General features: G+C 46.0%; 1 protein-coding gene and 1 pseudogene across 1 annotated transcript; both read left to right on the top strand.

Annotated features, from left to right (window-relative positions):
* The first annotated feature begins 1,098 nt into the window (after positions 1–1,098).
* Positions 1,099–16,530, top strand: LOC131189512 (zinc finger protein 260-like; annotated as a pseudogene).
* Positions 16,531–16,556: 26 nt separating this feature from the next.
* On the top strand, positions 16,557–18,071 carry LOC131189513 (gastrula zinc finger protein XlCGF17.1-like; the record flags this gene model as incomplete). Its single annotated transcript, XM_058165625.1, has 1 exon — positions 16,557–18,071. A coding segment is annotated over one exon (603 nt), but the record flags the coding sequence as incomplete, so codon positions are not given.
* Between the last annotated feature and the right edge of the window lie 6,796 nt (positions 18,072–24,867).

Raw genomic sequence — 24,867 nt, forward strand, 5'->3', positions numbered from 1 at the left:
CCTAAGCTCAGAGACCCCCATACCCCCAATTTAAACTCTCATGATGGAGGGTCATCATGTAACCCCTGCACCAGTGGCTCTGACAGATCGGTGTCAGATCTGATGATACCTGAATTAAAAGTTCCTGGGAGTAAAAATAAATATTTATTATCCTGTTAGGAAGGAACACCAAAAAAGGAAAGATATCAAAAAAAGGAAAACTCGCGGCTGGTTACTGGCACTTCAAACGGAGTTTCTAAAGAGAAAAACCTTAAAATCACTAAGGGTTAAATTGCAACCTATGACCATCATTTGTGTTGTAAATGTTGTACCTTTGATGAAGGTTTTTTTTTTCTTTTCATTTATGTACACTGAGAGTGGATGCACCAAAACAAATTCCTTGGCCAATAAATTCAATTCAATTCAATTCAATTCAACTCAACTCAATTCTATTCTATTAAAAGGGCTTCTCTGTGCCTGCCCTCATACAAGGCAGACACATACACACGAGCAGGAAGGTCAGCCCTGCTTCCAACGTGCAGAGAGGGACACTCTTCGCATGGGCAGAGGAACCCTCCAGATAGATGCCCATCGGAGGATCAAAGGAACCTTTGCAGCACGTGGTCCTGGCTTGGGAAGGGAGATTAGAGGGGAGGAGCGGAGGAGGAAGGAGCTGAGGCTGCTAAGGGGCGGGGCTTCCAGGCGGGGGCGGGGCCGAAAGTAGAGGATAAACCCCGCCATCCTCCCATTAGCTGGATCTCCGCTTCCCATCCCCCGGCGGGACTCAATGCTAGATCCCTTGGGAGAGGCTCCTGGATTCCGCTCGGGGCAGGTGGGGCTGCTCTCCCTCCGGCCTCCAGGGGGGCAAAGCAAAGGGGGCTCCGTCCCAGGACTGGATCTTCCCCCTCCTCGCCCGGCCAAGGTTCCCCAGGGGACTCCGGGTGGATCCGGGAAGGAACTTTTGAGGAAGTTGCTTTCAGAAGGTCTCTCTGTGGTCCGTCAAAGCACGAGGTCTCTGAGCATCCATATCCCGCAAGTGCAGTTGGAAAAAAAATGGAGTAAACAAATTATCCAGGTAGGAAGGAACACCAAAAAAGGAAAAAATACCAAAAAAAACCCGGTAACCGAAGATTACTGGCACTTTGAACGGAGATCCTCAAGAGAAAAACCTCAAAGGGGCTTCTCAGTGCCGGGCTTCATGCAACCTCACACAGACACACTGGAGCAGGAGGGGCAGCCCCGTTTCCACCGTGCAGGGGAACCGTCTTTCCATGGGCAGAGGAACCCTCGACACCGACGCCCATCGGAGGAACAGGGCAGCTTTCCTGGCTGGGAGGGGAGACTGAGAAGGAGGGAGGGAGGGGGAGGAGAAGAGGCTGCTAAGGGGCGGGGCTGCAAGGAGGGGGCGGAGCCCCAGATGAGCGCTGAAGACCTGCCCCTACTTCTCTCTGCTCTCGTTGCCTGGATCTCCGCTTCCCTCCGCGTGTCCCGCTTCGCCCGGCGAGAATCGGTGTTGGATCCTCGGGAGAGCTTTCTGGATTACGCTCGCGTCAGGTGGGGCTGCTCTCCCTCCGGCCTTCGGGCGGCCCCTCCTCCCAGGAGATCTTCCCCCCGCCAGGAGGAAGGGAGCTGCGGATCCCGCTCTACGGCTTGCCGGGGTTTCCTCGGGGAGATCCGGCTCTGGCGTTGCCTGCAGGGAGCAGATCCCGCTTTCCCCTGGGGGGGGGGCAAATAGAGGGGTGGATCTGCCCCCTCCTCACCCGGCAAACGCTCCCGGGGTGTGTGTGCTCCGGGTGAATCCGGGAAGGAGCTTTTGGGGAAGTTACTTTCAGAAGGTCTCTGTGTCGTCCGTTTAACAGGAAGCCTCTGAACATCCGTTTCCCTCAAGTGCAGTTGCAAAAGTGGAGCAAACGGAGTTTTAAAAGGTGTTTTGAGATATGCAATGTGGATTTAACATAGACTGACCTCCTTGCAATGGGGAGGCTGGGATGTGGCATCGCCTCCTAGGTGGGTGTTTTAGAATCCACAAACTCTAAGAAAGTTTGGAGGCTGATCTCCTGAGCAGCTCCTAGAACAAGCTGATGGCCAGAAGGTTGCCTTGCGTGATTTTAAAACGCCTGTCCAAAGTAGCTTTGGGTCCCAGGAAGCCTGGAATCTTGGTGGCCTTGCAGCCTCCAAAAAGAGCAGGAAAGATGAGCCCTTTTCTGATCTCACTTGTCTTCCTTTGAGTTGTCCTATTCACAACTATGCATTGGTCCCTGTTGGACTTCATCCTGCTGGTTTCTTCCTTTTTGGCCCATCAAGATCTTCTTAAATCTCGATTCTATCTCCTGTTATTTGTGTCCCCAACAAAAATTCCTATTTTTTCCCTCCTTCTTCCAGGTCATTTATAGATTAAGCTCAGCGTTACTGAGGAAGTTTGGGAAAATACCATAAAAATATTAACAGAATTAACCAAGTTATCTTGCTTATATGGTGCAAGCCTAGGAAAGTATAGAGAGGTTGCTAAATGTAATCATGCGCATAATGACCTATGTACTAGATAATTCTTGTAAAAGAACATATTGCAAGATGTGACTACATCTTGCAAAGTAACAGATGGTGTAAGATAATACTCATATATGGAAATATAGTAAGATAGCTAATTATGAGAACTCCTTTTTACATATGTTTACTTTGGTATAACTAGAGAAGAGTAAGGCTTCAGGCGAGGCTGGGATTGCAAAATGTATAAATGTCACAATTGGGCGTAGCTGGTTTTTTTTTTTCAAAATTTGGCATGTTAATGCTCTGAACCTTTGGGCAAAAAAACCTGTTTCTCTGTCCCTTCATGCTCTTGTGTCCTGAATAGGTTACAGGATTTGCTGCTTCATTACTGTCGGCATCTGAGCCTTTTTCATTTCTCTTTGGAGGAGACCAGTGAACTCCAGAGAGGAAAAAGAGACATTCTTGGATCAAAAGCCACAACATTTTAATCAGGATCCATTCTTGAAAATTTGGAAATCTTGGCCCGGTTGGAGAAGCAGCTTCCTGCCCAAAGGGCAAATCGACGATTAAGGAGAAATCAAACTGGTCATCGGTGAGGGTCATCCCTGGCCTTGACTCAGAAAGCTAACAGAGACCTCTTAGCTGTAACTTTAAAGGTGAGTCAATGAAACATGGTTTGGAAAATAAGCCTTTTTAAAATCTTTATGTGGCAATGCGATAAAATTGGGTTTTTCTGCCAAGGTGCAGAGTGAAGGCATAATTTGTTTAATCAATAATAGTTGTAGAAGCCACTCTTGGTTGAGTTGGAGGTGGACCCTGGACAGAAGGCCAGGAGTGGGGGAGTCGTATCTGCTGAGTGGATGCAGCCCTGAAGCCAAAAGAGGCTGCCTGGGGACTCAAGTGGAGGTGCAGCTGCCCCCCCCCCCCGCCCAGCCTTCATCTGCTTCTGTCAACACTGTCAAACTATCTACTAAATCTGGACTCCTATTAATCTTCTCATCGTTCCCATCACTCATCTCCTTCCACTTATGACTGTAACTTTGTTGCTTCTATCCTTACCATTTATGTTGTTATTGATTGTTTCCTGATTGCTTATTTGTACCCTATGGCTATCATCAAGTGTTGTACCTTATGATTCTTGATGAATGTATCTTTTCTTTTATGTACGCTGAGAGCATATGCACCAAGACAAATTCCTTGTGTGTCCAATCACACTTGGACAATAAAAAATTCTATTGCATTCCATGCCATGCCATGCTATTCTATTTTATTCTTTCATGGGGAAATGTTCTCTGGGCCCAAACTGGATCTTGGTTCAGTGATTCAATTTTTAGCTATGATGCGTACAGATTGTTCCTGTTTAGGCCTTAACCTACAATGCACTTGGGGGTTACAGTTTAGTAGGCCTTCTCCTAAGGCTTAAATTTTAATTGAAATTTTCTGGATCCTTTACTGGGGATCCTTTATTTGGGTCTTTTCCTTCTGAAGCTATTCAGTGAGCCCCCCTCCCTTTCAGAAACTGTAGGATCGAATTTACCACAGGATTAAGTCATGTCACAGATTGTTGGTTTATCTATTTTTTTTTCTATTGCTTTCGGGGCCAGTTGAGATAACAAACAGGATCATTCATTTCAATTTTGAGAAGCTCTATGTACATTTATTTTCTCTGATCAGCAATGATGCCTCTTCTGGCTCTCCTGGAGAAGGATGAAACGCCAAATCGGAGCCCTTTCCCCCTCCTCTTTTCCTGCCTGATCTTCTGGGATCCAGTCTCTTTTCGCGTGGACTGACTGAACTTCCCCTTCTAATATATAAAATTTTTCGGTCGGACCTGGTTGTGCTCAGGGCATCAGACAAGGAGCCTGGTGGGATGGCCCAGGGAATTGGCCGGCCTCTCTCCCATCCGGTTAGGAAATGCAGAGGGAGGACCTCAATTCAGCCAGTCCTGTGTCTTGCGCTAAACTGGGGTTTGTGGAAGAAGCCAGATGTGGCCCCGGAGGGAAACTCTTGATGGAGAAGGCAGCAGCTGCTCTGTCCCCCTCCCTTCTTGCCCAAGGCAGGTGTGGCCCTTCCTACTGAAGGACCCCTGTGGGGCAGGTAGAGAGGAGGGGGCTACTAGACTGATAGCCAAGCCTATTTCCTCCAGCACTCACTGCTTCACCCACCCTCCATTTCTCATTTGACATTACTGTACCTTCATTGTGTGTCCCATGGCTTCTCATTTCATTACCTGGTACTGTTGTTTTTACACTTATATTCCTTTCTCCGTTTTTGCTCCCATAAGACCCCTGGAGGAGCCCCTCGGTGAGATGGGTGGCAAATAAATTTAAACAGCAAATAAATAAATAGCACAAAGGAGACTTGCATGGTCTTCCCAAGAGGAAGAGACTGAGCTGTGAAATGGATCCATGCAGGGAGAGGAAACGTGTCACCAGCAAGCCAGGGTCAACCAGTCATGATGGGATGGAGCTCATAAGTGGAATAATCAGAAAAAGCAAGAAAAGGGGAGAAGAAATGGGTTGTTTACACTATCCTCAACCCTCTTTCCTCTTCTTTGGCTTCTGTGATGCCTTAATCTTTTGGGTTGCCTGTAGATAGTCCTCGACTTATGACTACAAATGGAATTGGAATTTCACTTGTTTAGCAAAGTGGCCATTATGTGAGGTATCACATGATGTCTTTACTCAATTAGTGTAACGATTTCACTGGTCATTGAGTGGATGAAGTCGCAGGAAAGAAGCACAGCTTTGTCTCGGGGGAGGGGGGGCCGAGGGCAGGGGGGGGTCATTGGAGTCCCAGCACAGCCCTATTTGACTTGAGGGGGTCCTGGAGAAGCTTAGAGGAGCTTTGGGACATGTTGCTTGGAAACGGTATGGAAATACGCGGCTTGGAGAATGGCAGAAGGCTGCAAAGGCCTTAATTCTGCCTGGAGCTTAAGGACACATTTCTGGGTTGGCAGCAGTGACAGAGGCTGAAGTCCAGGCCTGGGGTCAGTGGCTGATGGCTGAAATAGCTGAAGGCCCCAGGCCTCCACTTGAGGCACCATCATGGCATTTCTGCCCCATTGCAGGGCCCAGATGGGGCGACTGAGGCTTCTGGGGCGGCTGCAGCTTTGTACCCCACTGCGTGGCCTGTGCTGGACTTCCAGGGTGTCCCCCACTCCCTTCAGGCACCCCTCCATGTCTTCCCTGGATCTCCCTTTACTTAATGACCCCCCCCCAAAAATCAGTTAATGACCCCAAAAACATAAATGTTTTCCTCCTAGAGATTTTGTGACTCTCTACATTTCTGGAAATGAAATTCTCTTCTCTGCTTGTGTTTCCTTCCAACAGCGGATAAAAGATTGCGACCAGATTGACCTGCAAGTCAACCTGTCAACAGATAGTAGAAAATCAAAGCAAGGCAGCAGCCAAGAGGAAGCATGGAGCCTGGGAAGCTCTTGGATCCCCCGTCAGACACAAGCAGCACTCCACAAAACGACCAAAAACCCCATGAATGCTCAGAGTGTGGGAAATCCTTTACTCTCCAGTCCCTCCTTTTGACCCACAGGAAGGTCCATGTGGGAAGCGGATCCAGTGAATGTATGGAGGGCAAGAAACCCTCTGGAAAAGACGCCAAAGATTTGAGAAAGCCCACAACACTAAAAACCTATAAATGTGAGGAATGTGACTTATGCTTTGGTCAAAAGGCACACCTTCTTAGACATCAGAAAATCCACACTGGAGAGACCCCTTATCAATGTCTGGAATGTGAGAATTTTTTCCGTGAAAAAACCACTCTCAGAAACCACGAGAGAATTCACACAGGGGAGAAACCTTACAAGTGCTGGGAATGTGGGAAGAGCTTTGCTCAGAACTCAAGTCTTTGGAGCCATGAGAAGGTTCATGCAGGAATCAAATCTTACAAATGCTTTGAGTGTGGAAAATCTTTCATCCAGAGTTGGGGTCTTCGTTATCATGAGAAAACACACAAAGAAAAGGAAAAATGCCTCGAATGTGGGAAATGTTTTATCTCAAAATCAAACCTGGAGCGACATCAAAAACTTCACACCGGAGAGAAACCGTATGAATGCCCAGAATGTGAGAAACGCTTTGTGGATTCTCGTGAACTTAAGAGACATCAGAAAAGGCACCAAGAGGAGAAACCGTATAAATGTGGGGAGTGTGGGAAAACTTTTCTTTTTCCAGGAGAGTTTCAAATTCATCAGGGAATCCACACTGGGGAGAAACCCTACAAATGTGGGGAGTGTGGGAAAAGTTTTATTTCACAAGGAGTGCTTCAAATTCATCAGAGAATCCACACTGGGGAGAAACCCTACAAATGTGAGGAATGTGGGAGATGCTTCACCCAAAAACAAACCCTTGGAAGCCATCAGAGGCTCCACACAGGAGAGAAGCCATACAGATGTATAGAATGTGGGAAATGTTTCACTCACAAGGGAGGCCTTCGGAGTCATCATAGAACCCACACAGGAGAGAAGCCACATCAATGCTACGAATGTGGAAGATTTTTTCGTAGCTCATCAGCTCTTAGAAGTCATGGAAAAATTCACACAGGGGAAAAAAACTACAAATGTTTAGACTGTGGGAGAACATTTGCCGATTCATCGTCCTTTAGAAAACACAGCCGAATCCATACAGGAGAAAAACCCCACAAATGCTCAGAGTGCGATAAATGTTTTTCACGGAAAGGTTTTCTTGTGATGCATCAGCGAATCCACACTGGAGAAAAACCCTATAAATGTCTTGAGTGTGGGAAATGTTTTGCCCAACCTTCAGCACTTCGCACGCACACCCGAATTCACACAAGACAGTAGCCTCACAAGTGTGCAGAGTGTGAGAAACCTTTTCCTAGTAAATCAAAGCTAAAAAAGCACCACAAAGTTCATGGCAGATATAAATCTCTTCAGCTGTGAACAACATTGGAAACCCTTTTTTTACCAACATTCAGTTGGAAACCTTTACCAGGAACTTCACACAGTGACAGAAGGGAAATCGTACAAATATTTGATGCAGGGAAAATGTTTTTCCTAGTCAAGCAACCTTAAGTCCCATCAGAGAGTACACAATGAGGCAAAAGGGCACAAGTGCTGGGAGTGTGAGGATGTTTTGCTCACAAAAGCCACATTAGTAACCTATGTGTGGAGTAGATATAATGTTTTGCAGGGAACAGGAAGTCCTCAAGTTAGGACCATCACTTGGAATGGATTTCCGGTCATACGATGCTACAGTTTAAGTAGATTTGTTAATTTTTACCAGACTTTTGTTGATCAATAAAGAGAACCAGTGGTGGGATTCAAGTAATTTAACAACTGGTTCTCTGCCCTAATGATTTCTTCCAACCACCAGTTTGCCAATCTGTTCAGAAAGTTAACAACCGGTTCTCCCAAAGTGGTGCGAACTGGTTGAATCGCACTACTGAAGAGCACTGAAGATTTAGAGAGGAGAAAATGGGGTGAGGGTGGAATGCATCTGGTGCTTTATTTAGTGATAAAATATTGATGTTGAATATAGTTGCTAAAGAGGATTTTACCATCTTTTTTGGAGTGATTTTTTTCACTTTCATGTTTTCATACAGACACACACACATCTGTATTGTTTCTTTGTTGGATCTGCAAATATAATCCTTAATGAAATAATTGTTCAAAAAAACCCAGAGGACTATTTTCAGGGTATGGACTGGCAGGATGTCAAAAACCTCAAGATGGCAGTCAAATTGCGCCATAGTGTTTAGTCAAAATTTTGCTGGTTTTTTAATTTACAACACATGGAACACCAGTTTTGTAGACACAGCTGCCATTCCGATTCTTTGGGCTCCATCCTCCCTCGCTGGGCACTTTAGACTTCCTGTGTTGAATGCAAAGGGGAACTTTAGGAGAAATGTCCTGGGTTGGAATTTGGATGGATCCCTGCTCTTAAGGGCAGATCATTGGTGGCCACCTATATGTGCCTGACACACCCCTGATTAAATGAACCCCATCTTACTTGGACACACATTGTAAATTATGTCATCCATTTATTGCAAATTGTAAATTAATACCAAGTTGCGTTTCATGTGACCCCAAATTCAGTTACTGTGAGGCTGTTGTGTGTGCAGTTAAAGCTACTGTGTGCACAGTTGTGGATTTAACAGAAATTTACATTCCTTTAAGTATATTGACTCTTTTCTGAGATATTACATTATTATTCATAAATAATAATATTACATTAAATATTTTTCTTGCCTATTTCCATCAATCCAAACTCAATTTATCTATGTTTCATAAAAATATCACTTCAGATAGTGTACATTTAATAGGATCTTTTTGTGAGATTCATGAACCTCACTAAAGGAGACCTATCTTAACTCCTCCTTTGCCTTTAACCCTGGTTAAAGACAACTCTAGCTGTTTTCCTTGGGAGGTGGTCTTTTCCCTCTTGACCCCCTAGAAATCTCCTTTGTGACATCGTTGCTGAGCTGAGATCTGCCAGTCTCCTATTGGCTACTTCGGGGGGGGGGGCTTCTGGCATTTCTCCATCGCCTTCAAGCACAGGGCGGGGCCCTCTGAAACACCTGGTTCCCCAAAGACGCCTGGTACCCAGATGCTTCTCAAGTCTGATGGAGGCTCTTTCTCTTTATGGATTTAAAGCTCTTTGGGAAGAAGGTCCAATCCTGGGATACACGGAAGGGCCTCTAGTGGCTCAGACTGCTAAGACAGTCTGTTATTAACACAGCTGCTTGCAATTACTGCAAGTTCAAGTCCCCCCAGGCCCAGGATTGACTCAGCCTTCCATCCTTTATAAGGTAGGTAAAATGATGACCCAGATTGTTGGGGGCAATAAGTTGACTTTGTATATAATATACAAATGGATGATGACTATTGCTTGACATACTGTAAGCCGCCCTGACTCTTCGGAGAAGGGCGGGATATAAATGCAAATAAAAAAAAACTGAAAATAGGAAAAAGGGGCCGTTTTGCCATTTCATGCTTCTAATTCCTACACACACACACACACACCATGTCCATTTTCCAGCGTTCAGCTCCTCCTGCCAACAAAGGGGGTTTCATTATTTGTGGCCCCTCCTGTGTGGGGTCTCTGCCGTCTTTCCTTCTCAGCTCAAGTGGGAGAGGCTGAGTTTGGGTCGGTCCCCCCTTTCAGCCAAGAGCTCATCACCTGGAGGGCAGAGGCAGCCATGGAGGTTCACTCCAGGCAGTCATCAACCTTAGACTGTTTGAAGTTATGACGGACACATCCCTGAATGGGACCTATGAGCCAGACCCATAATGGGGAGACTCCATTAAGTCGTAGACCATCTGTACTTATTCACTATGACATTCTAAACCACAAATCTCACCTACAGAGTGACTTATTTGTTGGGAACACATTTCTCCATCCCTTTGACTCTTGCGTCCACCCCTCTTGTGAAACACAACTTGGGGGGAGGGGGGCTGACAACAAAGATAAAACCAAAACCAAGAGAATCAAAAGGATCAGGCTCCCCTTGTAGACATAGAAGAGTGGTGGACTTCAACTCCCAGAATTCCCCAGCCAGCAACTTGCTCAACTATATAGCTTATGCTGGCTGGAGAATTCTGGGAATTGAATTCCAGCACTCGTCAAGGAGCCAAGTTTGGACACCTCTGCTCTACGGGAACAAGCACAAGATCTGAGCTGCCCCCCAAACTCTCTTCCTTCCCTGTCTTGGGGTCTCTGGGGATTAGCAAAGGAATGGGAGAAGACCCACCCATGCTCAGAGATACACACAAACCCCCATTTAAACTCTCAGGATGGAGGGTGCCCATGTAACCTCTGTACCAATGGCTGTTAGAGATCAGTGTAAGACCTGATGATACCTGAATTAAAAGTTCCTGGGAGTGGAAATAAATATTTATTATCCAGGTAGGAAGGAACACCGAAAAAGGAAAAAATACCCAAAAAAATGGTAACTGAAGATTACTGGCACTTTGAACGGAGATCCTCTAGAGAAAAACCTCAAAGGGGCTTCTCTGTGCCGGGCTTCATGCAACCTCACACAAACACACTGGAGCAGGAGGGGCAGCCCCGCTTCCACCGTGCAGGGGAACCGTCTTTCCATGGGCAGAGGAACCCTCGACACCGATGCTCATCGGAGGAACAGGGCAGGTTTCCCGGCTGGGAGGGGAGCTTGAGAGAGAGGGAGGGAGGGGGAGGAGAAGAGGCTGCTAAGGGGCGGGGCTGTAAGGAGGGGGCGGAGCCCCAGATGAGCGCTGGAGACTCGCCCCCACTTGTCTCCGCCCACTGCCTGGATCTCCGCTTCCCTCCGCGTGTCCCGCTTCGCCCGGCGAGGATCGCCGCTGGATCCCTCGGGAGAGCTTTCTGGATTACGCTCGCATCAGGTGGGGCTGCTCTCCCTCCGGCCTCCAGGCCGCCCCTCCTCCCAGGAGATCTTCTCCCCGCCAGGGCTTGCCGTTGTTTCCTCGGGGAGATCCGGCTCTGGCGTTGCCTGCAGGGACCGGATCCCTGGGGGGGGGGCAAATAGAGGGGTGGATCTGCCCCCTCTTCGCCCAGCCAAGGCTCCCGGGGGCTTATCAGGGGGAACTTTTGGGGAGGTTACTTTCGGAAGGTCTCTGTGTGGTCCGTTTGAACACGAAGCCTCTGAACATCCGTTTCCCTCAAGTGCAGTTGCAATAATGGAGCAAACGGAGCTTTAAAAGGTGTTTTGAGATACGCAAGGTGGATTTAACACAGACTGACCTCAGGGCAATGGGGAGGCTGGGATGTGGCATCGCCTCCTTGGTGGATGTTTTAGAATCCACAAACTCTAAGGAAGTTTGGAGGCTGATCTTGTGAGCAGCTCCTAGAACAAGCTGATGGCCAGAAGGTCGCCTTGCGTGATTTTAAAATGTCTGTCCAAAGTAGCTTTGGTTCTGTGATGTCCTCCTGGCTACTTTCCATCTCAACCAGTGGCAAACGTGGCTGACCAATAAGCAGCCAAGACACAGTGAAGACCTTCCGTTTCTTTTATTGCCATAAACAGGGAGAAGCTTTCAAAGTTGATTCTCTCCAAAGTTCATCATCTCAAATCAACCCTTTTCTAAATTCCCTACAATGGCCGCCCATCTCTCCTCCTTCCCCATTGGCTGAGATACTATGAGGTTCCATTCTCGCCTACCATCTTCTACATATTTCCTGCTTCCCTCCCCAAACATGCTAAATCATACATGACATGTGACGTTGAATGAGCAGACAATCTATGCAAGGTGGGTCAATATTCAGTTGTCTCTTGACTCTTTTAGCTTGTTTTCGAGTTCCTAGTTATTTTATCGCTTCTTTAAACCATAGGGGTTTTTCTCTTCTTCCGTTTTAGTTTTGTCTTTTCTTTTTTTCAGTTCGCTTTGTTTTACCTTTAAGCCAGCTATTTCCTCTTGCAGCTACTTCCTCTTATGATTTTAACTTCTGAAATTTAACTTTCACTTACTCCTATCAGTGTGGCAGACCCTCCTTGGTGGGTGTTTTACAATCCACAAACTCTTAGGAAGTTTTGAGGCTGGTCTTGTGAGCAGCTCCCAGAACAAGCTGATGGCCAGAAGGTTGCCTTGTGTGATTTTAAAATGTCTGTCCAAAGTAGCTTTGGGTCCCAGGATCTTGGTAGCCCTGCAGCCTCCAAAAAGAGGAGGAAGGAGCAGCCCTTTTCTGATCTCGCTTGTCTTTTGAGTTTTTCTATTCACAACTATGCGTTGGTCTTTTTTGGACTTTATCCTTCTGGTTTCCTTCTTTTTGGCCCATCAAGATCTTCTTGAATCTCAATTCTATCTCCTGTTATTTTGTGTCTTCAGCAAAAAATTTATAGATTAAGCTCAGTATTACTGTCGGCATCTGAGCTGTTTTCATTTCTCTTTGCAGGAGACCAGTGAACTCCAGAGAGGAGAAAGGGGCGTTCTTGGATCAGAAACCACAACATTTTGATCAGGATCCATTCTTGAAAATTTGGAAATCTTGGCCCGGTTGGAGAAGCAGTTTCCTGCACAAAGGGCCAATCAATTAAGGAGAAATCAAACTGGTCATCGGTGAGGGTCATCCCTGGCCTTGACTCAGAAAGCTAACAGAGACCTCTTAGCTGTAACTTTAAAGGTGAGTCAATGAAACTTGGTTTGGAAAATAAGCCTTTTTAAAATCTTTATGTGGCAATGCGATAAAATTGGGTTTTTCTGCCAAGGTGCAGAGTGAAGGCATAATTTGTTTAATCAATATTAGTTGTAAGAAGCCACTCTTGGTTGAGTTGGAGGTGGACCCTGGACAGAAGACCAGGAATGGGGGAGCAGCATCTGCTGAGTGGATGCAGCCCTGAAGCCGAAAGAGGCTGCCTGGGGACTCAAGTGGAGGTGGGGCTGCCCCGTCCAGCCTTCATTTGGTTCAGCCAACACTATCAAACTATCTACTAAATCTGGGCTCCTATTAATCTTCTCATTGTTCCCATCACTCATCTCCTTCCACTTATGACTGTAACTTTGTTGCTTGTATCCTTATCATTTATACTGATATTGATTGTTTCCTGATTGCTGATTTGTACCCTATGGCTATCATCAAGTGTCCCTTATGATTCTTGATGGTCTTTTCTTTTATATACACTGAGAGTGGATGCACCAAGACAAATTCCTTGTGTGTCCAATCACACTTGGCCAATAAAAAATTCTATTCTATTCTATTCTATTCTATTCTACTCTACTCTACTCTTTCATGGGGAAATGTTCTCTCGGCCCAAACTGGGTCTTGGTTCAGTGATTCCATTTTAGCTATGATGTGTGCAGATTGTTCCTGTTTAGGCCTTGTCCCACAATGCACTTGGGGGTTACAGTTTAGTAAGCTGAAATTCTTAGGCCTTCTCCTAAGGTTTAAATTTTAATTGAAATTCTATGGATCTTTTATTGGGGATCCTTTATTTCGGTCTTTTCCTTCTGAAGCTATTCAGTGAGTCCCCCACCCCACCCCTTCAGAAACTGTAGGATCGAATTTATCCCAGGATTAAGCCATGTCACAGATTGTTGGTTTATCTATTTTTTCTTCTATTGCTTTCGGGGCCAGTTGGGATAACAAACAGGATCATTCATTTCAATTTTGAAATGATTAACAATGATCCTGTGCTTACTCTCCTGGAGAAGGATGAAATGCCAAATCAAAGTCATTCCACCCTCCTCTTTTCCTGCCTGATCTTCTGGGATCCAGTCTCTTTTAGGGTGGCCAGACTGAACTTCCCCTTCTAATATAGGCAGCTTTTTGGTTGGACCTGGTTGTGCTCAGGGCATCAGACAAGCAGCCTGGGGTGGCCCAGGGAATCGGCCGGCCTCTCTCCCATCCGGGTAGGAAATGCAGAGGGATGGCCTCAATTCAGCCAGTCCTGTGTCTTGTGCTAAACTGTGGTTTGTGGAAGAAGCCAGATGTGGCCCCGGAGGGAAACTCTTGATGGAGAAGGCAGCAGCTGCTCTGTCCCCCTCCCTTCTTGCCCAAGGCAGATGTGGCCCTTCCTACTGAAGGACCCCTGTGGGGCAGGTAGAGAGGAGGGGGCTACTAGACTGATAGCAGAGCCTATTTCCTCCGGCACTCACTGCTTCACCCACCCTCCATTTTCATTTGACATTACTGTACCTTCATTGTGTGTCCCATGGCTTCTCATTTCATTACTTGGTACTGTTGTTTTTACACTTATATTCCTTTCTCCGTTTTTTACTCTCATAAGACCCCTGGAGGAGCCCCTCGCAGAGATGGGTGGCAAATAAATTTAAACCGCAAATAAATATATAGCACAAAGGAGAGTTGCATGGTCTTCCCAAGAGGAAGAGACTGAGCTGTGAAACGGATCCATGCAGGGAGAGGAAATGTCTCATGAGAAAGTCAGGATCAACTAGTCATGATGGGATGGAGCTCATAAGTGGAATAATCAGAAAATGCAAGAAAAGGGGAGAAGAAATGGGTTGTTTCCACTAACCTCAACTCTCTTTCCTCCTCTTTGGCTTCTGTGATGCCTTAATCTTTTGGGTTGCCTGTAGGTAGTCCTCGACTTATGACTACAAATGGAATTGGAATCTCGCTTCTTTAGCAAAGTAGTCATTATGTGAGGAATCACATGATGTCTTTACTCAATTAGTGTAACAATTTCACTGGTCATTGAGTGGATGAAGTCGCAGGAAAGAAGCATGACTTTGTCTTGGGGGTGGGGGGGGGCAGAGGGCAGGGGAGGCCATCGGAGTCCCAGCACAGCCCTATTTGACTTGAGGGGGTCCTGGAGAAGCTCAGAGGAGCTTTGGGACACATTGCTTGGAAACGGTGTGGAACACGCGGCTTGGAAAATGGCACAAGGCTGCAAAGGCCTTAATCCTGCCTGGATTAAGGACACATTTCTGGGTGGCAGCAGTGACAGAGGCTGAAGTCCAGGCCTGGGGTCAGTGGCTGATGGCTGAAATGGCTGAAGGCCCCAGGCCTCCACTTAAGGCACCATCATGGCATTTCTGCCCCATTGCAGGGCCCAGATGGGGCGACTGAGGCTTCTGGGGCGGCTGCAGCTTTGTACCCCACTGCGTGGCCTGTGCTGGACTTCTAGGATATCCCCCACCCCCTTCAGGCACCCCTCCACTTCTTCCCTGGATCTCCCTTTACTTAATGACCCCCCCAAAAATCCCTTAATGACCACAACAACATAAATGTTTTCCTCCTAGAGATTTTGTGACTCTCTACATTTCTGGAAAGGAAATTCTCTTCTCTGCTTGTGTTTCCTTCCAACAGCGGATAAAAGATTGCGACCAGACTTACCTGCAACTCAACCGTCAACAGATAGTAGAAAATCAAAGCAAGGCAGCAGCCAAGAGGAAGCATGGAGCCTGGGAAGCTCTTGGATCCCCCGTCAGACACAAGCAGCACTCCACAAAACGACAAAAAACCCCATGAATGCTCAGAGTGTGGGAAATCCTTTACTCTCCAGTCCCTCCTTTTGACCCACAGGAAGGTCCATGTGGGAAGCGAATCCAGTGAAGGTTTGGAGGGCGAGAAATCCTCTGGAAATGACGCCAAAGATCTCAGAAGCTTCTCCAGACTAAAACCCTATAAATGTGAGAAATGTGACTTACGCTTTGGTCAAAAGTCACACCTTCTTACACATCAGAAAATCCACACTGGAGAGAAACCTTATCAATGTCTGGAATGCGGGAATTTTTTCCGTGAAAAAGCCCATCTTAGAAACCACGAGAGAATTCACACAGGGGAGAAACCTTACAAGTGTTGGGAATGTGGGAAGAGGTTTTCTCAGAAATCAGGTCTTTGGAGCCATGAGAAGGTTCATGCAGGAATCAAATCTTACAAGTGTTTTGAGTGTGGAAAATGTTTCACACAGAGTTCAAATCTTCAGAGTCATTGGAAAACACACACACGGGAGAAAAACAAAAAGTGCCTCCAAGGTGGGAAATGTTTTACCTTGGAATCAAATCTGGTGCTATATCAGAGACGTTACATGGGAGAGAAACCCTATGAATGCCCAGAATGTGAGAAACGCTTTGTGGATTCTTCTGAACTTCAGAGACACCAGATGAGGCACAAAGAGGAGAAACCCCATCAATGTGGGGAGTGTGGGAAAAGTTTTTTTTCACTGCACAAGCTTCAGATTCATCAGAGGATTCACACGGGGGAGAAACCCTACAAATGTGAGGCGTGTGGGAAATGCTTTTCCCAAAAACCACACCTTGGACGCCATCAGAGGGTCCACACAGGAGAGAAGCCATACAGCTGCGTAGAATGTGGGAATTGTTTCACTGAAAAGGGAGACCTTCGGAGACATCATAGAACCCACACAGGGGAGAAACCATATCAATGCTACGAATGTGGAAGATTTTATCCTACCTCATCAGCTCTTAGAGCTCATAGAAAAACTCACACAGGGGAAAAAAACTACAAATGTTTAGACTGTGGGAGAACATTTGCTCATTCATTTCACCTTATAAGCCACAGCCGAATCCATACAGGAGAGAGACCCTACAAATGCTCAGAGTGTGATAAATGTTTTTCACGGAAAGATACTCTTGTGAAGCATCAGCGAATCCATACTGGAGAAACCCTATAAATGTCTGGAGTGGGAAAAGTTTTTTTTCACTGCACAAGCTTCAGATTCATCAGAGGATTCACACGGGGGAGAAACCCTACAAATGTGAGGAGTGTGGGAAATGCTTTTCCCAAAAACCACACCTTGGACGCCATCAGAGGGTCCACACAGGAGAGAAGCCATACAGCTGCGTAGAATGTGGGAATTGTTTCACTGAAAAGGGAGACCTTCGGAGACATCATAGAACCCACACAGGGGAGAAACCATATCAATGCTACGAATGTGGAAGATTTTATCCTACCTCATCAGCTCTTAGAGCTCATAGAAAAACTCACACAGGGGAAAAAAACTACAAATGTTTAGACTGTGGGAGAACATTTGCTCATTCATTTCACCTTATAAGCCACAGCCGAATCCATACAGGAGAGAGACCCTACAAATGCTCAGAGTGTGATAAATGTTTTTCACGGAAAGATACTCTTGTGAAGCATCAGCGAATCCACACTGGAGAGAAACCCTATAAATGTCTGGAGTGTGGGAAATGTTTTGCCCAACCTTACACACTTCACATGCACACCCAAATTCACGCTGGAAGTAGCCTCACAAGTGCACAGAGTGTGAGAAAGCTTTTCCTAGTAAATCAAATCTAAAATAGCACCAGAAAGTCCATAGCAGAGATAAATCTCTTCAGCTGTAAAAAATGTTGGAAACACTTTTTTAAAAAAAACATGCAGTTGTAAACGTTTACCAGGAACTTCACACAGTGACAGAAGGAAATTGTACAAATATTTGATGTGGGGAAAATGTTTTTCCTAGTCAAGCAACCTTAAATCCCATCAGAGAGCACACAATTTATTTATGTATTTATTTAATTAATTAAATTTCTATACCGCCCTTCTCCCGAAGGACTCAGGACGGTTTACAGCCAATGTAAAACAATAATTCATAAATAAGGTTAAAAAAACGCTATAAAAATCTAATTCAATTTTGGCAAACGTTAAAACTAATTAAAACAATAATAAAACCTGTTGGGAATCATTACTGCAATGGTCAGGTAATTTTGCTTTGCATTAGCCATATAATCTTTGGAAAAGCAATATAAACCTGTAGATATAGATTCTTGTCAGAATCGGACTATGTACAAGAAAACTAGCAAGCAGAAAATGTAGTTGCATTATACGTGTATTTCTGTATATCCTGTTCCAACCACATAACCATTAACTGATGTTTCCATGCCTCGCTGCACCTAAACATTCTGTAACAGGAAAAGTTCTTTAGAAATGTGCCCACACCTGCTGTTGCAAACTGCTCGGAAACGCTAACCACAGAGCCTGTCCCGATAACACCGGACATGATATGAAAACTGCTTTGCACACATATATCCATCCTACTCAGCTGTGCTTGCAAACATAATTGCCATATATGTATATCCGACCCAATATGTCAGTTTATGTGCGGTTAATCAGGATCACATGCTTGCCTTCTGAAACTCTGTAACCCACCCCTAACAAACCCCAATAAAAGAGTTTGTCTCGAGCTAGCTCGGGGCTCGCTCACTCTGAGGAGAATTTGACTCCGTGTCTTCGTTCTCACTCCGTCTGGTGCAGGGGCTGCCCGGACCGCCTCGTGGCGAGCCCGTTGGCTGCGAGAAACGCCACAAAAACCCTAACTAAAAACCATTAATACATTAGGCCAGCCCTGCGCGGTGGAACAAAAGGGTCTTGGGCTCGCGTCGGAAAGTCCGGAGGTCGGGGAGTGATCGTAACCCCGGAGGAAGCTCATTCCAGAGGGTAGGTGCCCCCACAGAGAAGGTTCTCCCCCTGGGGGTCGCCAGCTGGCATTGTTTGGCTGACGGCACCCTGAGGAGACCCTCTCTGTGGGAGCGCACAAGTCGGTGGGAGGCTGTCGGTGGCAGCAGGCGGTCCCGTAAATAGCCCGGTCCTAAGTCATGGAGCGCTTTAAAGGTGGTTACCAACATCTTGAATTGCACCCGGAAGACCACCGGCAACCAGTGCAGCCTACGTAGGAGAGGTGTTACGTGGGAGCCACGAGTAGCTCCCTCTATCACCCGCGCACCTGCGTTCTGGACCAGTTGGAGCTTCTGGGTGCCCTTCAAGGGGAGCCCCATGTAGAGAGCATTACAGTAGTCCAGGCGGGAAGTGACGAGGGCATGAGTGACCGTGCACAAAGAATCCCGGTCTATGAAGGGGCGCAACTGGCGAATCAGGCGTACCTGATAAAAGGCTCTTCTGGCGACGGCCATCATATATTCCTCGAACGACAACTGAGCATCCAGGAGAACACCCAAGTTTCGGACCCTCTCCATAGGGGCCAGTGATTTGGCTCCAACAGTCAGCGATGGAACCAGCTGACTGTACCAGAACGCCACAGCCACTCAGTCTTGGAGGGATTGAGTCTGAGCCCATTCCTCCCCATCCAGACTCATACGGCTTCCAAACACCGGGACATCACTTCGACGGCCTCATTGGGGTGGTCGGGGGTGGAAATGTACAGCTGCGTGTCATCAGCGTACTGATAATATTGCACCCCAAAACCACGGATGATCTCCCCCAGCGGCTTCATATAGATGTTGAACAGGAGAGGCGAGAGAACTGACCCCTGAGGCACCCCACATGTGAGGCGCCTCGCGGTCGACCTCTGCCCCCCTGCGAACACCGTCTGCGATCGGTTTTAGAGATAGGAGGAGAACCACTGAAAAACAGTGCTCCCCACTCTCAATCTCTCCAATCGTCGCAGCAGGATACCATGGACAATGGTATCAAAAGCTGCTGAGAGGTCTAATAGGACCAGGATAGAGGAGCAGCCCCTATCCCGAGCCCTCCAGAGATCATCCACCAACGCGACCAAAGCCGTCTCCGTGCTGTACCCAGGTCGGAAGCCGGACTGGAACGGGTCTAAATAGACAGTTTCCTCCAGGTACTGAGGAAGCTGTCGTGCCACCACACTCTCAACTACCTTCGCCAAAAAACAAAGGTTGGAGACAGGACGGTAATTTGATAAAACAACTGGATCCAGGGAAGGCTTCTTGAGGAGGGGCTTCACCACCGCCTCCTTCAAGGCAGACAGGAAGACGCCCTCCCTCAAAGAAGCATTAACAATTCCCTGTAGCCAGCCTCGCATAACCTCCTGTGTGGCCAGTACCAACCAGGAGGGACACGGGTCCAATAAACCTGTGGTCGCATTCAGCCTCCCCAGTATCCTGTCTATGTCCTCGGGAGCCACAGGGTCAAACTCATCCCAGATAATATCACCAAGAACAGCCTCTATCATCCCACCTGAATCCACCCAATCAGAGTCCAGCCCATCCCGAATCTGAGCGATTTTATCGTGCAGATATTGTCCAAAATCCTCAGCACGACCCTGCAAGGGGTCCTCCCGCGCCCCCTGATGAAGTAGGGAGGGGGTCACCCTAAACAGGGCGGCTGGGCGGTTATCTGCCGATGCAATAAGAGTGGAAAAATACTCACGTTTTGCCACTCTTATCGCCACCAGATAGGTCTGAATATGAGACCTAACTAGTGTTCGATCAGGTTCAGAATGGCTAGCCCTCCAATCACTCTCTAGGTGTCTTTTCCGGCGTTTCATCTCTCTCAGCTCCTCGGAGTACCAAGGAGCTGGTCGAGATCGGCGCCGGGTCAGAGGTCGCAAAGGCATGACTCAGTCCAAAGCCCCAGTCGCCGACCTTTCCCAGGCGGTGACTAGTTTTTCCGCCGAGCCGTGAGCCAGGTCCTCAGGAAGTGGCCCAAGCTCCATCAGGAACCTCTTCGGGTCCATCAGGCGCCTGGGACGGAACCAACGACTCAGTTCCATCTCCCTGTGGTGTGGGCTGGCAGTTCTGAAGTCAAGTCAAAGGAGCGAATGATCCGACCATGACAGGGGATTAATGACTAAGTCCCCTAATTCTAGATCATTCAGCCACTGTCCCGAGACGAAAATCAGATCCAGAGTGTTTCCCCATTGTGAGTGGGACCATTAACTAACTGGGTCAGGTCCAGGGCCGTCATGGAAGCCATGAACTCCCGAGCCGCTGCCGATGATTCACCAACCGATGGCAGGTTGAAATCCCCCATAACCATGAGTCTGGGGGTATCAACCGCCGTCCCGGCTATCACCTCCAGCAGCTCGGGCAGGGCTGTTGCCATGTAGCAAGGAGCCAGGTACATGATCAACAAGCCCACCTGCAACCCCCGACCCCACTTCACATCTGGCTATCTGCGGGACAATGATCTCCCTCGGCTCCAAATCTTCATTGATAATAACCGCCACCCACCACCCCTACCTTGGGCCCTTGGCTGATGAAATGCACGGAAGCCCGGTGGGCACATTTCAACAAGGGGGACCCCCCCCCTGTGCCCAACCAGTATAAGATCACAAATGAGGGGGGCTTTATTCAACACGGACCTGACAATGAGGCAAAAGGGCACAAGTTCTGGGAGTATGAGGATGTTTTGCTCACAAAAGCCACATTAGTAATTTATGTGTGGAGTAGATAACACGTTTTGCAGGGAACAGGAAGTCCTCGACTTAGGACCATCACTTGGAATGGATTTCCGGTCATACGATGCTACAGTTTAAATATTTTTGTTAATTTTTACCAGACTTTTGTTGGTCAATAAAGAGAACTCTGAAGATTTAGAGAGGAGAAAATGGGGTGAGGGTGGAATGAAGATGCATCTGGTGCTTTATTTAGTCATAAAATATTGATGTTGAATACAGTTGCTAAAGAGGAAGAGGGAAAGTTCCTTTTTCTTACTATCTTTTTTGGAGTGATTTTCTTCTCATTGTCTTTTTCATGTTTTTATACAGACACACACATACTTACATTGTTTCTTTGTTGGATCTGTAAATACAATCCTTAATAAAATTATTGTTCAAAACAATCAAGAGGACTATTTTCAGGGTATGTCAAAAACCTCAAGATGGCAGTCAAATTGCGCCACAGTGTTTAGTCAAAACCTTGCTGGTTTTTTTTAGCTCTGTGTTTGATGCCCTTTAAAACGGACAGAACACCAGTTGTGTAGAAACAGCTGCCATTCCGATTCTTTGGGCTCCATTTCCCCCCGCTGGACACTTTTGACTTCCTGTGTGGAATTCAAAGGGGAACTTTAGGAGAAATGTCCTGGGTTGGAATTTGGATGGATCCCTGCTCTTAAGGGCAGATCATTGGTGGCCATCTACATGTGCCTGACACACCCGTGATTAAATGAACCGCAAGTGAGCACTGTACACCAGAACAACTAGACACAAGAACAGTTTTTTCCCGAAGGCCATCACTCTGCTAAACAAATAATTCCCTCAACACTGTCAGACTATTTACTGAATCTGCACTACTATTAATCGTTTCATAGTTCCCATCACCAATCTCTTTCCACTTATGACTGTATGACTATAACTTGTTGCTGGCAATCCTTATGATTTATATTGATATATTGATCATCAATTGTGTTGTAAATGTTGTACCTTGATGAACGTATCTTTTCTTTTATGTACACTGAGAGAATATGCACCAAGACAAATTCCTTGTGTGTCCAATCACACTTGGCCAATAAAATTCTATTCTATTCTATTCTATTCTATCTTAACATAGGACACACATCGTACGTAGATCACAAGATTATGTCATCAATTTATTGTAAATTGTAAATTGATACCAAGTTGAGTTTCATGTGACCCCAAATTCAGTTAGTGTGAGGCTGTTGTGTGTGCAATTAAGACTACTGTGTGCACACTTGCAGATTTAACCATAAATTTACATTCCTCTAAGTCTATTCTGACTCTTTACAGAGATATTTCATTATTATTCATAAATAATAATGTTGCATTAAATATTTTTCTTGCCTATTTCCATCAATCCAAATCCAATTAATCTATTTTTCATAAAAAATATCACTTCAAATAGTGTACATTTAATAGGATCTTTTTGTGGGATTCATAAACCTCACTAAAGGAGACCTACCTTAACTCCTCCTTTGCCTTTAACCCTGGTTAAAAACAACTCTAGCTGTTTTCCTTGGGAAGTGGTCTTTTCCCTCTTGACCCCATAGAAATCTCCTTTATGACATCCTGGCTGAGCTGGGATCTGCCAGTCTCCTATTGGCTACTTCAGGGGGGCTTCTGGCATTTCTCCATTCCCTTCAAGCACAGGGCGGGGCCCTCTGTGAGCACCTTGATCCGGACACCTGGTTCCCCAGAGGCGCCCGGTATTCAGATGCCCCTCAATTCTGATGGAGGCTCTTTCTCCTTATGGTTTTAAGGCTCTTTGGGAAGAAGGTCCAGTCGTGGGATACACGGAAGGTCAACTGAAAATAGGAAAAAGAGGCCGTTTTGCCATTTCATGCTGCTAATTCCTACACACACACCATGTCCATTTTCCAGCATTCAGCTCCTCCTGCCAACAAAGGGGGTTTCATTATTTGTGGGCCCTCCTCTGGGGGTCTCTGCTGTCTTTCCTTCTCAGCTCAAGTGGGAGAGACTGAGTTTGAGTCAGTCCCCCCTTTCAGCCAAAAGCTCATCAGGTTGGACCTGGTTGTGCTCAGGGCATCAGGCAATCAGCCTGGGGCGGCCCAGGGAATCGGCCGGCCTCTCTCCCATCCGGGTAGGAAATGCAGAGGGATGACCTCAATTCAGATAGTCCTGTGTCTTAAACTGTGGTTTGTGGAAGAAGCCACAAACTTTGTTTTGCAAATCAAAATGAAAAATGCACTCGAAAGTCCATATCAGAGATAAAGGTTTTGAAAGAGGTCAGGTGTCTGCTAGGTGCTACTGCCAGCAGAGACAAGAGGCGTATTCTTAAGATAGTCAAGAATGCCAGCAAGGATTGTGATGTTGATGCTATTATACATCTTGGCACAAATGATCTGTCCCAAAAGGATGCACTTTCTGTGCAGAATGATTTCCAGAGCTTGGGGTATGAACTTAATAGTATAGGTTGTAGGCTTATCTTTTCAGAGGTTTTACCAGTATATAAGGAACAAAAAGGTAAAGGCAAGCGTATAATGGAGTTTAATGTGTGGCTAAAGGAGTGGTGTAAAAGGGAAGGCTTTGGTTTTATTAGTCACGATGTCTGCAACTGGTCCAATGAAAAACTGTACAAAAGAGATGGATTGCATCCATCAAAGAAAGGGACTGAGTTACTTAGCAATAAATTCGCAGATTTTCTGGATAAACATTTAAACTGAACAGTGGGGACAGAGAATTAATTGATACAGAAAATTTCTGTCCCCAGCAACCAAAAACTAAAAGGGTTTATCAGTACATGTAACATAGATGTCTGTGTGGGTAAGACTATCAGCCCTGCTATCAAGCAAAACCAAGCATTTAACAGTGAGTGCCATACCATGTGCACTAAACCAACAGGTGGCAAGAAAGTAGGGGCAGTCAGGCAGAACATAGGTTATGTAGACAGTAAATACAAGGTCAATCCAAATGGACTCAAATGTCTATACACCAATGCACAGAGTATGAGGAATAAAGAGGGTGAATTAGAAATTCAAATAAATGAGGGCAGATATAATATTGTTGCCATTACAAAAACTTGGTGGGATGAAACTGACAAATGGAACATACAGCTAGAGGGATATAAATCATTTAAAAGAAATAGACCAAGTAAAAGAGGAGGTGGAGTTGCACTACATATAAGAAATAACTACATCTCTACAGAAATAGAGCACAACAATGATGAAAATCATCTGAATGTATTTGGGTCAATATAAAAGGGGTAAAAAACGATATTGCCATAGGTCTATACTATAGGCCACCCAACCAAACAGAGGAAGTAGATGAACTTTTTGCTAGTCAGCTAACTAAGGTATGTAGGAAGCACATCACAGTAGTAATGGGGGATTTTAACTACCCTGACATCAACTGGGAAACAAACTCTGCACCAAGTGGAAGATCCAACAGGTTCCTAACAAACCTAGCAGACAACTTTGTTTCCCAAAAAGTAGAGAAGGCAACAAGGGATCAGCCATACTGGACTTAATTCTCACTAACAGAGATGAAATGATAGAAAGTGTTGAAGCTACAGGAACCTTGGGGGCAAGTGACCATGCAATATTGGAATTCGCCATTAAACAAATACAAGTAGTAGAACAAAGTCAAACTAGAGTCTTGGACTTTAAGAGAGCTAATTTCAATAAATTTAGAGAGAGCTTGAGAAGGATTCAATGGATGAGAATCCTAAGGGGGAAAACAACTCAAGAAGCTTGGGAAATTTTGAAAAGTGAGATTATAAAAGCGCAGTCTAGCACAATACCAATAAAGAAGAAAAATAATAGATCTCAAAAGAAACCAGCATGGATGCATAAATAACTATCTGACAAATTGAAAGACAAAAAG

The sequence above is a fragment of the Ahaetulla prasina genome, chromosome 2, assembly GCF_028640845.1.
Source record: "Ahaetulla prasina isolate Xishuangbanna chromosome 2, ASM2864084v1, whole genome shotgun sequence".
NCBI lineage: Eukaryota > Metazoa > Chordata > Lepidosauria > Squamata > Colubridae > Ahaetulla > Ahaetulla prasina.